This window comes from Oreochromis niloticus, linkage group LG14, assembly GCF_001858045.2.
Source record: "Oreochromis niloticus isolate F11D_XX linkage group LG14, O_niloticus_UMD_NMBU, whole genome shotgun sequence".
Taxonomy (NCBI): Eukaryota; Metazoa; Chordata; class Actinopteri; order Cichliformes; family Cichlidae; genus Oreochromis; species Oreochromis niloticus.
The window spans coordinates 33,395,777-33,411,192 of NC_031979.2; the positions used below are offsets into that span (position 1 = coordinate 33,395,777).

The 15,416-nt window shown below is 42.2% G+C and overlaps 1 protein-coding gene across 7 annotated transcripts; it reads right to left on the reverse strand.

The window, feature by feature from the left end:
• Positions 1-53: 53 nt before the first annotated feature.
• Positions 54-14,703, reverse strand: bicra (BRD4 interacting chromatin remodeling complex associated protein). Of its 7 annotated transcripts, XM_019367536.2 has the most exons (16): positions 13,425-13,462; positions 11,455-11,539; positions 10,660-10,705; positions 10,511-10,556; positions 9,878-9,943; positions 7,544-9,613; positions 7,181-7,360; positions 5,278-5,877; positions 4,646-4,832; positions 4,453-4,550; positions 4,131-4,265; positions 3,977-4,029; positions 3,736-3,884; positions 3,553-3,647; positions 3,352-3,457; positions 54-3,254 (listed from the first exon to the last, which is right to left on the reverse strand). In XM_019367536.2, exons 3-16 carry the CDS (start codon positions 10,698-10,700, stop codon positions 1,435-1,437), a joined length of 5,646 nt encoding a protein of 1,881 aa, XP_019223081.1. In that variant the 5' UTR covers positions 10,701-10,705; positions 11,455-11,539; positions 13,425-13,462; the 3' UTR covers positions 54-1,434. The 7 variants fall into 7 exon arrangements, with proteins under 7 accessions (XP_019223081.1, XP_013122218.1, XP_005474862.1 ...); XM_013266764.3 differs by lacking the exon at positions 11,455-11,539 and having other exon boundaries at positions 3,352-3,454; positions 13,425-14,703; XM_005474805.4 differs by lacking the exon at positions 11,455-11,539 and having other exon boundaries at positions 7,190-7,360; positions 13,425-14,702.
• Between the last annotated feature and the right edge of the window lie 713 nt (positions 14,704-15,416).

Below are 15,416 nucleotides of genomic sequence, written 5' to 3' on the forward strand. Positions count from 1 at the left end.
CAAGTGGTTGAACAGAGTTGAGGAATAAAAGAGTAGAGGACAGGACGCTGCAATATTTCATAAAAGAAGCAAGGTTTAATTTACAGTTTTACTAAATGTACATTTTCTTTTTAAAAAGTGTCATTATACACAATAAATACAATACAAAATTAATCTGTAATACTATACTTCAAATTCTCTTACGGTCTTTTTGTACATTATTATTGTTCCTTTTTTTCAATTTCAATGCTTGTGCTGTGTTTGTGTTTGAATTGTCCACCAGGCTTATACAAAAAAAGGGGGAAAAATAAAACAAACAAACAAACAAAAAAAACAAAAACGCAAGTGAGGCAGGCATACAGTGACAGGAAGAGCCAAAAGACAGAAAACACAGAAACCTTGCCTGACCCCTGCTGACTGAAATGCATAAAGTCCTAACCTGGCATCACAGGCAACAGGGGGTCACTGTGTAAGTGGAGGTGCAGTCTAAAAACAAGAAACTGGAAAATCATCTAACAATAGAAGCAGAAAATAATGCATTTCCTTACAAGTTCATTTACATCCTGACAGTACAACAGCATCTGAGAGCAGTCAAGGAGAAACCAATTTTATAAACGTTCAAATTTTTCCTAAACATTTTACTTTAAAAAAAAAGAAAAAGAAAGAAAAAAGACATGGTATCTGTTTAAAACGGAGACATGCAGAGGTTGATGGTACTCAGTTTTTCCAATTCAAGAGGAGTTTGCCTTAAGACCAAAGCAACCGATCTTTAGGGTTAATATACTACATAAAGAAATTTATTTTCGATAAAGAGTTGGACTGCATCATTTTAGCAAATGTGGTTTGCATCTCTGGAGCAGCACTATCTTAGGAGATAAGAGAATCAAATATGGTAGGTACGTGAGCACACTGGATGTATTATGACTGTTTACAGTACTACACTGCTGTAACCTCTTTGGCCTTTCTTCTGCAGCTCTCTTAGTGAAAGGCTGTTAACTTCTAAACTGTTTGAATAAGCTGCCCGATGCTCATTAGGACACTGATTAAACCAGAAGATGAACCACTGTGGACAGAGACTGGTGCTCAGACCACATGAAAGGAATGTATGAACAAGTGAATGAGGAAAAAAACGACCAAAAGTGAAAAAGGAAGAATTAGAGAACAATAGTCACTGACAATTTCATCTTGTTACTTAAGTTTGGCTGAGGGAGCACATATGTCGAGCATGTTCAAGTCTGCAATTCACCATTTTTGGCTATACTTGTACTTCAATCATGGGGCTACTTCAGACTGTAAATGACAAAGAAATGTTTGGACAATTCAAATAAACAAACAAAGCCAACACAGCCTGGCAGAGTACTACAGTGATACTGTTTTCACAGTGCCCCTTTCCCCTGCCTCGTTAAACTGTTTCATAGTTCCCCCTTGTGAGTCCGGCCTGAGGCTGAGGGGCTGTTATCTACTTTGAGTCTGGGGCACCAGGCTGCCATTGTGGCCGCGGCCACCAACCTGAGGGTGCTGGGCCAAGGAAGAGGACGAAGAAGCAGAGGAAGAGGATGGGACTGAAGGTCTGTGTGATGAGGGCGCTGAGCCCCCTGGGCGCTGACTTTGGTGTTGGTGGGGTCTGCTGTTGCCCCCTTTAATATGGTGTCCGCGGGTAGAGGGTTCCTGCTGCAGATTTAGGATGCTGTCAATGGCGCACTGCAGGTGCTCATTCAGTGAGTCATCTGGAGGGCTGCCGCTGGAGAAGCTGGCGTTATCCATGTCAGGAGAGTCTGACTTGCAGCGTTTGGCAGGAAGCAAAGAGTCTCGTGTGAAGGAAGACTCTGGCGACGGAGGCCCAGGGGCATGCTGGTCCATTCTGAATGTTCCTCCTGCCTTATGTCGATTTTTTCCACTCAACCGCTTGTATTTACTTACATCTGTCTCTTGGTCTGTGTGCTCTTCCCCTCTCTCCTTTGCCCCTTCTCTGTCTAGGAGCTGTGGGAGATGATGGTGTTGCGTGGTTTTGATACCACGACTAAACACATCCATTTCGTCCAGCCCCTGCACTGCACTCCCCAAACGGCCAGTTTCGTGGCTTGAATCTGTGTGAGTGAGTAAGGCCTCCCTGTCTCTCTTCTCTACTTTCACACTTGCTATCACTGTCCGCTCTGAGGGGGGAGTTGAGGCCTCATGTCTGGGGGGTGATGGTGTGGTTCTGGGGTAGGACAAATTTTCATCTCCTCCACCTGGGACACCAGGTCTGACCCGAGGACTAATGTTTTCCCGGTAAGTTTTTCGAAGGGGAAGACGGCAAGTTGTCTGTGAGGAAGTGGCAGTAGAGACAGGGTTGTGTTTGACCCCACCTGTGTCGTGGTGATCCATAGTCCCATTCATTTGAATGGAAGCTGAGGAGGTGGACGAAGACCAAGTATGGGTTGAAGGGGTGGAGGAAGATGAAGCTGAAATGGGGGGAACACTTCCTCTCAGTGATGGGTTACACTGTGAGGTTGATATTGTGACTGACAAGCCAGACGAAGTAGTGCATACAGGGGACTGAGTTCTGATAACTGTGGCCGAAGGGGTTGATAAAGGGTGAGCCTTCGCTTGTGATACAGCAGCTTCAGACTGCGGCTGAGTCTGGGACATAGACTGGCTGCTCAGCTGAGGTTGAGGTGTGTGCACTGGGTCTAAGGCAGTGTTGTGGACCACCTTACTGAACCCCGTTTGATCCTGCTTGATCTTTAGCTTCAAACCAATTCTCCTGCGAGCCTCATAGGTCTTGATAGGCGGTTTGCTCGTTCGCTGTGGGAGAGCATCATCGTCATCAGCCGCTTGAGAGTTTGATGACGAGGTTGAAAATGAGGATGACGATGCTGGAGTACGAACTGTAGAGATCTGGCTAGTGGGTTCAGCCACTGGCTTGACTGGTGGAGCTGGAGGAGGAGGACAGCTACTGGACCAGGACACAGATGCACTGCCTCCACCCTGCTTTATCACAAGCTTGGTAGGAGGGAAAGGGGAATGAGAAGGGGCCGCAGAAGGAACTGAGACAGGAGAAGGAGCAGGAGCAGAAACTGGTGTGGGTGCAGGCGGAGGGTTTGGGGCAATGATTGGAACAGCGGATGGGGTGGCAGCAGGAGCAGGAGCAGGAGCAGCAGCAGCAGCAACAGCAGGTGCTGGAGCAGGGACAGCAGCAGATACCCCTCCGCTCACTGGAGTTGGTTCAGCAGATGATAATTTCTGCTGGGATGAAACACTCTCCAACATTCGCACATTTGCCACAAACTCTTCTGCAAGTAAATAAACAGAAATGTATAATTAAAATACATCTTGTTTATTTTTAAATACCTACAAAATTTTGAATAACCACAGACAGTGGTAAAATACCTGGCCTCTCCTTTGCCAAAATCCTGTCCTGGTTTAATGCAACCTTCTCCTCTTGAATGAACATCCGGTCGATCATCACCATCTCTGCCGAGGGGCCCAGTCTCTGCTCATGTTCATATGCCAAACAGCATCACTTTTAAAATCAATTCAGGACAAAAACGCAAGAATGCTTGCAGTGAACATGCTGATTTATAAACTTACTTTTGACTCTGCAAAGAGCAGGTAACGATATTTATCCAGCATGGCCTGAGTTCTTTTCAGCAGCTGGCTGGAGACCTTCTCAAATTCATCATCCACTGTGCAAAAGAGAACCAAATTGTTGAAAATTCTCAACTATAAATCAAGCAATACATTGGTAGCTTTACAAACGAGGCAATTTGTTACCTTTTTGATAATCTTGAGAAGAGTTGGCAGTTCCCTGGTAGAGATGGTAAGGCAGGAGTCTGTGCAGTGTGTCCTCAAATGAGCAGAAAGGGGCATTGTAGTTTGGGTGAAGCACTGAACCCTGATGTTTCCTTAGCTGTTCTAGCATCCTGCAGTGAAGTGTGTAAAATTAATATTGTTCACAAATATGGCTTTTAAGAATCAATTAAAAGAAGCCCTGGAAAATTAACATAGAACATACCTGGCTTCTTTACTGGGCTCTGTGCTGAAAGGCATTTTCATTATTGTTGTTGTCTGTAACAGGAACAAACAAATATAAAGTGTAAGGGTTAAAACCCTTCATACTAAAACTTAAATACCAGAGGCAGTACAAACATGTAGCAACACTCATTTACCTGAGCTTGTATTGAAGCTGGGGGCTGTGGAGCAGGCATTTGAGTCAGACTAGCTCCCAACACCTGTATCTGCATGCCACCTTTCCCCAGAGTCACCCCTCCAACAGAGCTTATCACTCCTGGCTTTGGCTGAACCTGTGAAAGGAAAACAAGAGGGAAATTTAAAAGAAGAAAGTGACAAAACATACAAAAGGAATGTATTGGGAAAATACTATCCCTGTTAAATTTTATATTCACTGACAAAGGTGTTAGAGTAGCACAAAATAATGGCAGGCAAATACCACACATATGTTCTTACTGGGAATTGGGTTATATTACATACCTGTGCAGGCTGGGTAAGGCTGGCAGGAGTGACAGTCTGATTCACCATTGCTCCAGCTTGCCCTTGGGCTCCTGAGAATACCTGTAAGTCACTTGATGCTAGCAATAAAGAATAAAGATAATTACAAAAGGAAACACTTCAACATGCGTTGGATCCTACTGTTTTGCATCACTGACAGTAATTAATGTCTAACCTGTAGGAGTTTTGACAAGCACTGATGTCGGCTGCAGCATTGAGGGTAGCTGAGCAGGTGTACCAGTGCTGGCTGATGATGATGCAATCACCACTTTATCAAGAGGCACATCTTGCTGGGAACTAAACTGAGTGGTGATTTGAGGCTGAGTAGGCTGCTTAGCTTGTAGCATGATGTTCTGCTGGACCTGGAAATACCATCAGGACAGATATGTTTGTACCTACATTCAACATATTTTGGAGCCTGCTTAGGCTCCTAATTTAGTTATGCTGATATTGTACTGGTAGGTTAATCAGCAATGTTCAAGATGTATTTAACCCAATTGATAACAGAAAAAAAAAAATCATAAACCCTAACCAATGTAATGATCGTTTGCAATTTTATTCAATGTGTGGAACGAAATTGAATAAAGGGAAAATAACAACTAAGTATATATACAGAAATCACATATATTATTTTTCCACGACAATACAAACTGTACTAGTGAAAGCAATTTAAGTCACATGTTGCTGAACCTCAGAAAAAAGACAAAGTCAAAATACACAGTGATTTTACAGTCAAGACCCGTAATTGTATGCTAACTACGTTACAAGTTTTCAGTAAGAAGGAAATGTGTAACATTGTAATGATACCTGGTGAAGCCTTTCCAGCAGCTGTTTCTGCTTAGGTGAGGGTTGAGAGATGGCTGAAAGAGTCTGAATTTGTGCTCCTACTAACTGCAGATTATGTTGCTGATCTGATGTCAGGCCCTGGATGGGAACATGGGTTTTAACCACAGTGGTGGCACATGCGCTGACAGGAGCTGCAGTAAACTGATGTTGTGCAGGTGGAGGCTTCGGTGACTGTGACATAGGAGGCATGTCTTGTTGGTAAGAGGCAGACTGAGAGGCCGACTGAGGCTGAAGTTGAACTTGAATGTGTGTCTGTTGGGGTGGCGTTTGCTGTGGCTGGCCTTGTGGAGCTGGTTTGGGGGACTCTGCAATTTGGTTATGGACAATAAAGAGTGGAGGATGAGATGAGGGTGTGCATGAGCGAGAAGGAGTTTGCGACGAAGGCTGAGGCTGAGAGGGAGGGCGTGACTGCTGTTGGTGGTGTGGTGACTGAATCTGCTGGCTCAGAGTAAGAGGAGACTGGGAAGGCTGGGGACTTTCTGCCACTGGTGGTGCTGTGGCAGGTGGACAAGGAGACATTCTATGAATCTTCAGAGGCTGCTGATGTCCACTGGAGGGTACCTGAAGAAGTGGAATCAAAATACAGTATGCTTATCTGATTCAAGGGCGCAAACATTTTAAGCAAGAATGAAATCAGGATATTAAGCACATAAAAAAAAGAAAAATCACATACAAGAAGACTATAGCGAATAAGTTTCCAGCACACAATCTGCGATTTGACACAAAGTAGGGTTGGGCGATATGGCTTTTCACGTTTTTGATATCAATATTTATTATGATGTACTATATGTATGCATCATAATACTGAGTTTAATACTTACACCTAGGTTAAAACTCCTAATTGCAAATATCACAATACACTCACACACTTTAAAATGAAAAAAGAAACATTCAAATAAACTAATAGATAATAATACTGATTTATCACCCAATCCCGACGTACACAAACACAAGTAAATAACGACCAAACAAACACAAAAGCAAAGTGTTAGAATTAAAAACTCTAATAGATTTTAAAGTAAAAGTAGTAGAAGCGCACAGATTTTATTTCTAGCATTTGAAGAGGTTTACACATAAGAAGAGGGCAATAATTATTTAGCGAGCCAAAAAGAAAAACTGTAGACAAAAGCAAGAAGTCAAGATCTGTGGGTCTGTGGTGGTAAATTAGGAGGTGATCTGCAGACTTGAGGGACGAGGGATAGGTGAACATGTCATTTTGGTTTTGGGGGGCTTCATTACCCTGGTCACACTAGGAGTCAGAGGGGTGAGAGGTGGAAGATAGTGTGGAGTGAATCAATTCATCAGTCCTTAATCAGTAATGCAGCAGATGAAGATGAGTTCATTTACTGTGACTAAGCAGTGTTAGTGAAGAGGTTATTCTAGCCTTGCTGCTGTAGGCAGAAATCTAGAAAAGGCCAAAAAAAGATTAGATCTCGTATATTTCAGCATGCTAAAATATATAGTCCAATTATGCCATAACTTTTGCCCATTTCAGCTTTGAGTCAAGGATGTTAGAACTGATTAAAAATATCAAATGAATTAAAAAAAAGGAAAAGATATTCCTTTGAATATTGTTTGCCAGTCCTAAATTCAGAGTAGTTAGCACGCAATAGGTATGGACAACTGGAATGACCATGCCTTTGCATGTAATTAAGCAACGTAAGAAACACACAGAAGCCGCAAGCCAACGATCATATTTGTTCTTTGGAAATGCAGAGCAAGGGTAGGCGCCATAGAAGCAATGACTAATGCAGAAGAGAGGTACAGAATAGTAAGGAGAAAAGATAAGATATCCTAACATTGTTGTGGAGGCAGCAGCAGCAGCAACAAGGGGGTGGGGCTCAACATAAAGGGGCATTTCTACCTGCTTTACCATGTGGGAAGGGCCAGGGGAAGGGCTGTGGCTCTGGCCCACCCAAGAGTCAGTTAATTGGCTGTCATGGACAGCAGGGGCCGGAGTAGTGATGCTGTTGCTGCTGACGATTACAGATGCAGGTACGCCCATAGAGGGGGTTGACTCATTCTCTGTTTGGTGGTGCTGCTCCTGATTGGAGTACATTTACCATTTCAGGATGAGGGAGGGAAGGAAGGGGATTGGAGGGAAGGGGGAGTAAAATAGTAAACCAAAGAGGTCAAACCAAGATATCACTCCATGCATGTTATTCATCTTTTTAGACAATGTTAACTGAACACAAGGTAAGCAAAAGTTTTAAGTTTGAACACTGACCTGTTGAAGAAACATTTGCAGAGACTCTTGGCTCAGGATCATGCTGGGGCCCTGGTTGGTGAACAGTAATCTCCCTGGACTTTGCTGAGCCTGAGGGGGGACCAGCCCCACTGCTGTGACAGAGGAAGAGGTGGAAACTGACATGGACGGAGAGGAGGAAGATGCGGTGGTAACCGTGGACACAGTAGAAGCCGGCTGCATGGCAAGGATAGATGGCTGTGGTACAAGCTGCTGAGTGGGATGAGTAGCCTGGTCTGTGGAGCTTCCCAGCACAGTTACACACTCTCCAGGCTGTCCTTGAGCCATAGTTGCTGCTACTGTGCTGCTAGGGACTCCACCTGGCTGGGGCTGCAGGGCTGGCTGAAGGCTGACAGCGGGGCTCAGTCCTTCCACCTGGCTCAGCATAGTCAGGGGGTTCTGAATTGGCATGCCCTGTATGACTGTCTGGGCATGACCTGAGACAGTCTGGGTCTGTGTCTGATTTTGGCTCTGAGCCAATGTGACAGGCATTTGAAAGAGGGTAGGCGTGCCCATCTGGCCAGGCTGGAGCTGAATGGGTGCAGAGAGGATGTGGGCTGCCCCAGGATGGCTCTGCGACGTCAACACCTGACCCAAGTTGATATTCTGGTTTGCAGTTAAAATCTGGTTTGCAATGATTTGTCCACCAGGACCCTGGCTTGTGATGATGTGGCCCCCGGGGTGCTGGGTCAAGATCTGCCCACCTGCTTGTAGCTGTGGCAACAGAAACTGGTGGTTCTGACCTTGCAGAACTGTCTGAGAAGGAATAACAATGCTGCTAGGTTGGTTTAACAAGTGTACACTCAGGGGCTTGCCAGATGGTTGTGCTGCTTGTGGCTTGAAGAGGGTTTGCTGAAACTGAGTGCCTGGAGTTGTGGCTTGAGTACTCAGGACAACATTGGAGCCTGGCTTTCCTGTCAGGAAGGCTACATTCTGAGCAGCAGAAACTGGAAGTTGCTGCAGCCCTAGGGCCTTGTGGGCATCATTTTGCAAGACTTGGGGTGCTGGCTGTGGCTGCTGCTGTTGTTGTTTGAAGAGTTTCGGTTGGATGGCTCCCCCCTGAGGGGGTTTAGGCTGAATAGGTGGTGGTGTGCGCTGGATGATCACGTTCTGCATGATTTGGCCTTGAGGTTGTGTCTGGGATCCTATTCCTGAACTTAGAAGGGTGTTGCCAAAACCCACAAGCCCAGCAGGAGCAGTCATTGTACCACCGCTGCTGCTGTTTGTGCTGCTGACACAAACAGCCGGTCCATTTAAAGCTGGAGATCCGAGAGTGGCTTTATTACTTTGGATCAGAAGTCCACCTCCTGAGCCTCCAAGCCCTGGCTGAGGACCAGCACCTGATACCTCTGGCCCAGACTGGTGCAACTGGTAACCACTCATGGCTTTAGCCAGGATTGGCTGGCCAGACTGATTGATAGTCATGACGGTAGGCTGACCCACAACCTGAATCTGTCCAATACCCAAATGTCCAGATTGACTCCCATTAGAAAGAGCTTGAAGACTTGAAATGGGTTGAAGCGTCACATTTCCTAGGCCCACTTGCTGCATAAATGGCTGAACACTAATTGCCTTGTTCATGACCTGGGGTTGGAGTTGAAGGCCCTGTTGAGCAAGGACTGACCCTAGCATGTCAGTTGTGGCGTTGGGGGGAGTAGCAGTGGTGCTCGTGGCTGACCCAGGAAAAATCGTTGCTGCTCCCCCAACACCAATGCCTACACCAACAGCATTGTTTCCAGCCCCAGCAAGGCTGGCATCAGGCAGTGTCTGAACCACCTGTGTAAGGCCTGGAATTCCAAAGGAGCCCAGGTCCAGCTCAGCTTCTGCCTCCTGTAAGCTTTGCTCTGTGATGTTGGCTTCAGCCAAACTTTGTTGCAAGATGTCACATGGCTCATGATTTGTCCCAATGCCATTGCTCCCACCTTCTCCACCTGGGGACCCTCCCAAGATGTCATCATCCTCCAAGAAGTCCAAGTCAACACTGACTCTAGGAAGGCCTGTTGACTCATTGGCCGACAGCTGGGCTGTAGGCTGGACCTCTGGAACGTGGCCCTTCAAGGAAAGGAGGAAAACGAAGAGGAAATAAGTGAAATCAGGTAACACGTATATTTTCATCACTAGATATGATGGTAAGGAGTGGAAATGAACAAAGTAATGCAAATATAAAAACCCCACAAAAATATCTTGTCAGAATGCAGCAAAACAAAGCTTGTCAAGTGTAGGTTTGTTAGTAGATGGGAAAGGAGTAATAGGTGAAGCATGCGACATATATATATGTAGAAAACAGAAGGAAGAGCATTGGGGGATTTTACTCACCCCAGTGGCAGAGAAGAACGAGCTGGAGGGGTCACTTGAACCATCCAAAAGGTCGTCAGTGTCCAACTACAGACACACCCACAAAGGATAGGAAAGATGGAAACCAAAGGCACCCAAACCAGCAGGCAAAAGTCACCAGGACAGATAAATATACAAACCATCAGCCAGGGGAAGGGCAAGGAAAGGACAGAATACAGTCCAGGAAACCCAGATTGTAAAAGAACCAATAAAAGGATAAGTGACAAAGGGGCAAAATGATAGGAGTAATACAGAGTTGGGAAGCGTTAGTATTATAATTTCTCATTTTGTGAATAAGCCACATAAAAATGGAAGGGAGGCTGGAACTACAAATAGTGCAAATCAAAAGCAAAGAAAACCATTAAGCAGATACAGCAATAAGAAAAGTACATGAAAGCAGTGAGGGAAGCAGGTTTCAGAGTGCATTAACGTGTAATCTAAAGTGACTTAAGTACAGAGTCACGCTTCACTAACTGATGCCAGCACTAAAATATGCATAATTATGACTCCTCATCACATCAATTACAAACTCACTTTTTGTAAATAGAAATCATAAGCTTAAAAAAAGGAGACGTCTTTCTTCTTTTTAAAAAACCCTCCCCCACTCATACTCACATGGGTCTCAGATCCATGAAGAAAGTCATTGAGAGCTTCTGGGTCACTGCAAGAGAAAACAAAGTGAATCTTCACAGTACAAAGGAAGAAATGGCTGACCAGTTTGTGATGAGATTTAGCCGATTTTCATCGAGTCATCATTAACTTACCAAATTACATCTAGAAGGCACCTGCCGTCTTCATCATCCATGACAACTGTTAAAGATGAGAAATTGTTTTTATGACTACTTTTGATTCATTTCATTGTCAGTGCACTCTTTAATTATTATTATTATTTTGATAGGACAGTAGGGAGCAATGTAAAAGAACAGTGAGAGTGAGGGGAATGATACACAGGAAATGTCCAGAGTGGACTCGAACCCAGCCATTTTTGTCTCCATGTTTACATAGAAGCTGATTTATGGCTTGCCACACTTGATAGTGAACTACAGAACAGTGATGTTTTTCAGGTTCTATGCTTCTTCAGCATGACAGCAATTAATTTCATATGACTATTTAATATTACTAATCCTTAGAAGTAACAAAAAAAAAATCCATTTGTTGAATTTTTTTGTGTAAAGCACTGCAAAGTAGCAATAAAACATATTTTCAGCACAGCTTGGCATCATGAGAAAACTTCAAAATTATTCTATTGCTGCAAATATCATAATCACTATTATTTTGTTCCTAATTAACCTAAAAAAAAAAAATGAAATAATATATTTGTTGCTCCCCGTTGGATTCCTGGTTATCAGTCTGTTTCCAAACAGATTAATTTGTTTTGTTTGTTAACCAAATTTAAACTGTCACAGCATCTGGGGGCGTGACTTGGGGTTTTTAGTGAGAGGCAAATAAACAACACTGCAAAGAAAATAAGTACACTGGATTAAAAAACTAAAAGGCAAAATAAGCGCACTGCTGCAAAAAGAAACTAAAGAGAAAGAAAGCAAAAATATTTCTGTTACCTCATTTATCTTGTTTTCATAATTGTTGGAAGTCATAATTGTAACTGAACATAGATTTGAGTTAGCTGCTCACTCCTTAGAAGAACTACAAAAAGAAACCACAGATCTTAATATTATGTTCTCAGATTGTTAGTTTAGACAAGGAAGGGGTTCAAGCTATATTCAGTTAATGGGCCACATACAACTGAATTTGATCTCTAGTGAGCCACACCAGTAAAACAGTTTCACAATAAGATACGTTCCTGTTAATTTATTCAAGTACAACTAAACATTTAACATTTAATTACCTATCGATGTGCAACACTGATGAAGAACAGCCTATACTAGCTTACAGTATCTCTCTAAAAGCACAAAACCTTCTTATTCTGAGTGTTTTTAAACTGAACTAATGTATTATTTTACTCTTTATGACTCAAAATTTGTCAAGATACAGAAATACTTTCAATTCAAATACAGTTTAGTGTAGGGATTAAGCTGTAATGTAAAAATGGCATCACTTTACCAGGTCTAGAAATGCATTTTATTGAAAAATCACAAACATTAAAAATCTAAACATTTTTCTTGCTTCCAAAGCTATCCAGTAAGCTGGACTAACCATCATGGTCATTTGGTATCCAAAAAGACTAAGTTATATTTAAACACTCTAATTACTCTTAGGTAGTATGGGCTATATAGTTAGTTAATAACCATATTAATAAACATTTATGAAGTCCATCACATATGATATACAGAAAAGGTCAGTCGATAGTTTTTAATTTCAAAGTCCTCAATTTTCCCCTGTGTGTTTTTAACATTCAAATTATGAGTAATGACTCAAATCATTACATCACCTATCACTGTCAGATATTTCGGTGTCTTGTTAGGATAAAGCAGGCATGACGTGATAAATAACATATGAGGTCCTGAAATTATAAAATAATAATAAAGTTTACAGTTAAATACAGAAACTGATTTTCAAAAAATTAAACGTCTTTTAACACCTACACTTATCAACAACAGAAATCCCCATGTGGTAACGAACCCATAGAGAGACCAAGCAGAACTCATATTTGTTAAAATCCGAGAAAACAGCGGATGGCAATAGACAACAAACTGAAAACGCGCGGTTTTCGCTCCGCCTGCAAAGATTTCGAGAACGGGCTCTCGCCTCCCGCTGAATTTACCACAACTCAAAACACCAGCTGTGCCTTTCGTTTCCAACAACACGAAAATAACATCTCAAATCAGCTTCCACAAGTTTACCGAGACCAATAAAGCGACCGTACACCCAGTTGCCGCTCTGAAGCAGCAGCAGATCGTAGCCATTGCTCAGTTAGAGCGCAGCTAGTACGCAGGATATGAATGGAGTCACTGCAAGCGGCTTGCTACATGCTAGCTAGTGTTTTCAAAAAGCTTTGCATGTATATTTCGCTTATTACTCACAACACGGAGTATTTTGTAGCCACACTGCGGACTTAAGACTCTAATTTAACAAAACGTTTAATTTTAAACCACTGTTTTGCCTCTATTTTCAGTCATTTTAACGCATCTGGGTTGACTTTCGTTAGCCTAGCTAGCTAACCAGCTAAGCCAACAAGCTATCAACAATATTGAGACGTACAGCTAGCTTGAGGCTTTGACATTCAAAACAAACCAGCGAGTGACACAATTTTAACACTCCTACTGCACAACGATGCCTCGATTTGACAAAGGCAAGGCAGTATTGTCTGCTTTGAAGCGTAAATGCAATTGCGTAGCTAGCTATCTCTCCTTGTAAGCAAAATATGAGTTAATGTTGGAATACTCTTGGATGAGGGGGGTATGCTTGGGAATTCGGTGGAAAATGAGCATGTTCGCCGGTTCGTGCGGCAGCGTGGCGCTTCGATTGCGGTAGCCGTGCAGTTCGCGGCTCGCGTGCAGTTCGCGAATATTGCAGCTTTGTAACAGTTTTTTGGATTAATAGAGAAATTGCTACATTGTAACAAACTCACCCGAGACGATAGAGGTGCAGGCAGCGCGGGGTCTCCAGGACAGCCTCGCACGGGCTGCTGTACAGGACCCAACTACAAGGCAGGAAACAGGAGACTTCCGGTTTGCCTGATTGAAATCTATTCCTCCTGCGTGTACCGTGGCAGAACTTTTCTTTCGACGTGCTTAGCAAAGTTTTTCGTACATTTAAACACCTTTCTCAGTAAATTTGTGGGGCTGTTTTTGTTCGTAAACCTGAAGTCTGAAGTCTTTTTTTAGGAAAAACGACTGGAGATTTGCAGCTGATATCGCGCGAAAAGCTAACCCTTGATGTTTAAAAACGAAGTAAATAGCACATACCTGGAAACGTCTAGGCCTGATAAGGCACATCCCTGATACAGTAGCAGGGCACTACTAAAAATTACTAATTTGTGCATCCTTTAATATAAAATAACTGAAGTTATGCATTGCTTTTCACTACTAATTATTTGTGTCCTCTAAAACTTCGTCTTGTAACTCCCTTATTCTAATGTACCTCCATTTAGGTATTTGTGGGTAAGTATAATTGGATTATAATTTCAAATAAAATACATTAAAATTAAATTTTTGCTACAGGGGGATTAGTCACAGACTATGCTATAAAGTGTTTATCAGTCAAAGTAGCCTAGTACAGCTCACAAAGCAAGCAGAAATAGTGTACCAGTTTACACAACAAATCTGATATGAATTATTTGTCTGATAATCAATATTCATATATACAACTAGGATACTACAGTTATACTGAAAAGCGATAAGGCATATTGTAGCATGTTAACTTTCCAAACAATGTTTAGTGTTCTGCCAACACCTGCTAATCAGGTTTGCTCACCTGGTCAATGTGGTGACCCTGAAGTATGCTGTTCAGCATTATAGTGTGCAAACGTTTCTATATGGTCCATATCAATAATATTGTTTGAGCACTGCTAAACAGAGCCAAAAGTAATTGCAAAAACACAAAAAAGACACAAATCACATGAGTAATCATGTCAGGAGAATTTGTCACAAGCTGCTACAAATAAAACCACAACTATCACTATTTTTTAACACTCCTTTTGCATGGAAATGAAGGAAAATAAAAGGAAATGAAGAGTTATTCCTCAGTGTGTGGTCACTTCTTTTCAGATTGTATGCCCCTAGAAAATAACCTCAACTCTGTTACAACTTGATGGCAGTTGCTGACTGGTTACGCTGAGAAGACATGCATGCAGTGCACTCGAATTTGTGGGGAACAGTTAACTGTTTTTATTTTTACTTGTTTTACTTAATTACTCATTACCACCATAATAATTATGGTTTTTTTTATTCATGTATTAGTTTATTTTTCTAAATAAGCCTTGATTGTCTTACTGTGTAGTAAAATTGTCAGGTGTGTGTGTGTTTGTGGGGGTAAGAGGGTGGTGTTAATTGCTTTGTGTATGTTGAACTGTTTGATTGTTCTTTGTTAAAACTTTTTTAAAACATATTTAAGAAATCAGTGGTATATGCAAACCATGAGAAGTACCACATGATATCACTTTAACACTTTAGTGTGTTAATAAAAATTAACATGTAATGTTACATGCAGTTCTAATGAACTGACTATCCATCCATCGATTTATTTTTAGGCTGGTCACAAACCAAGAACCATTGTGCTGGATATTATAGCTTGTTGATGTAACTATTTGTGATTACATATGCATATTTTGTATTCATACTGTATGTTTGAGTTATAGTCAAAAGAGAAAATGAAGGAGGCTATTTAATACATTTTTAGGGTTGTGTTTTATGAATAGAAATTTACTGTTATGACACCACTTAACTTTACAGCAGTCTCTGTACAGCTGTGATGTATTCTCCTTTACATTAATGATGATTAGAAACACTAGATGTAGTTGTTAGCTGGTTAGCTGGATAGACTATGGAATAATCCAGTTCTAGATTTTCATACCAGCTCATACCAGACAATAAACAGATATTCCAAAGTTAGAAAAAGGAAA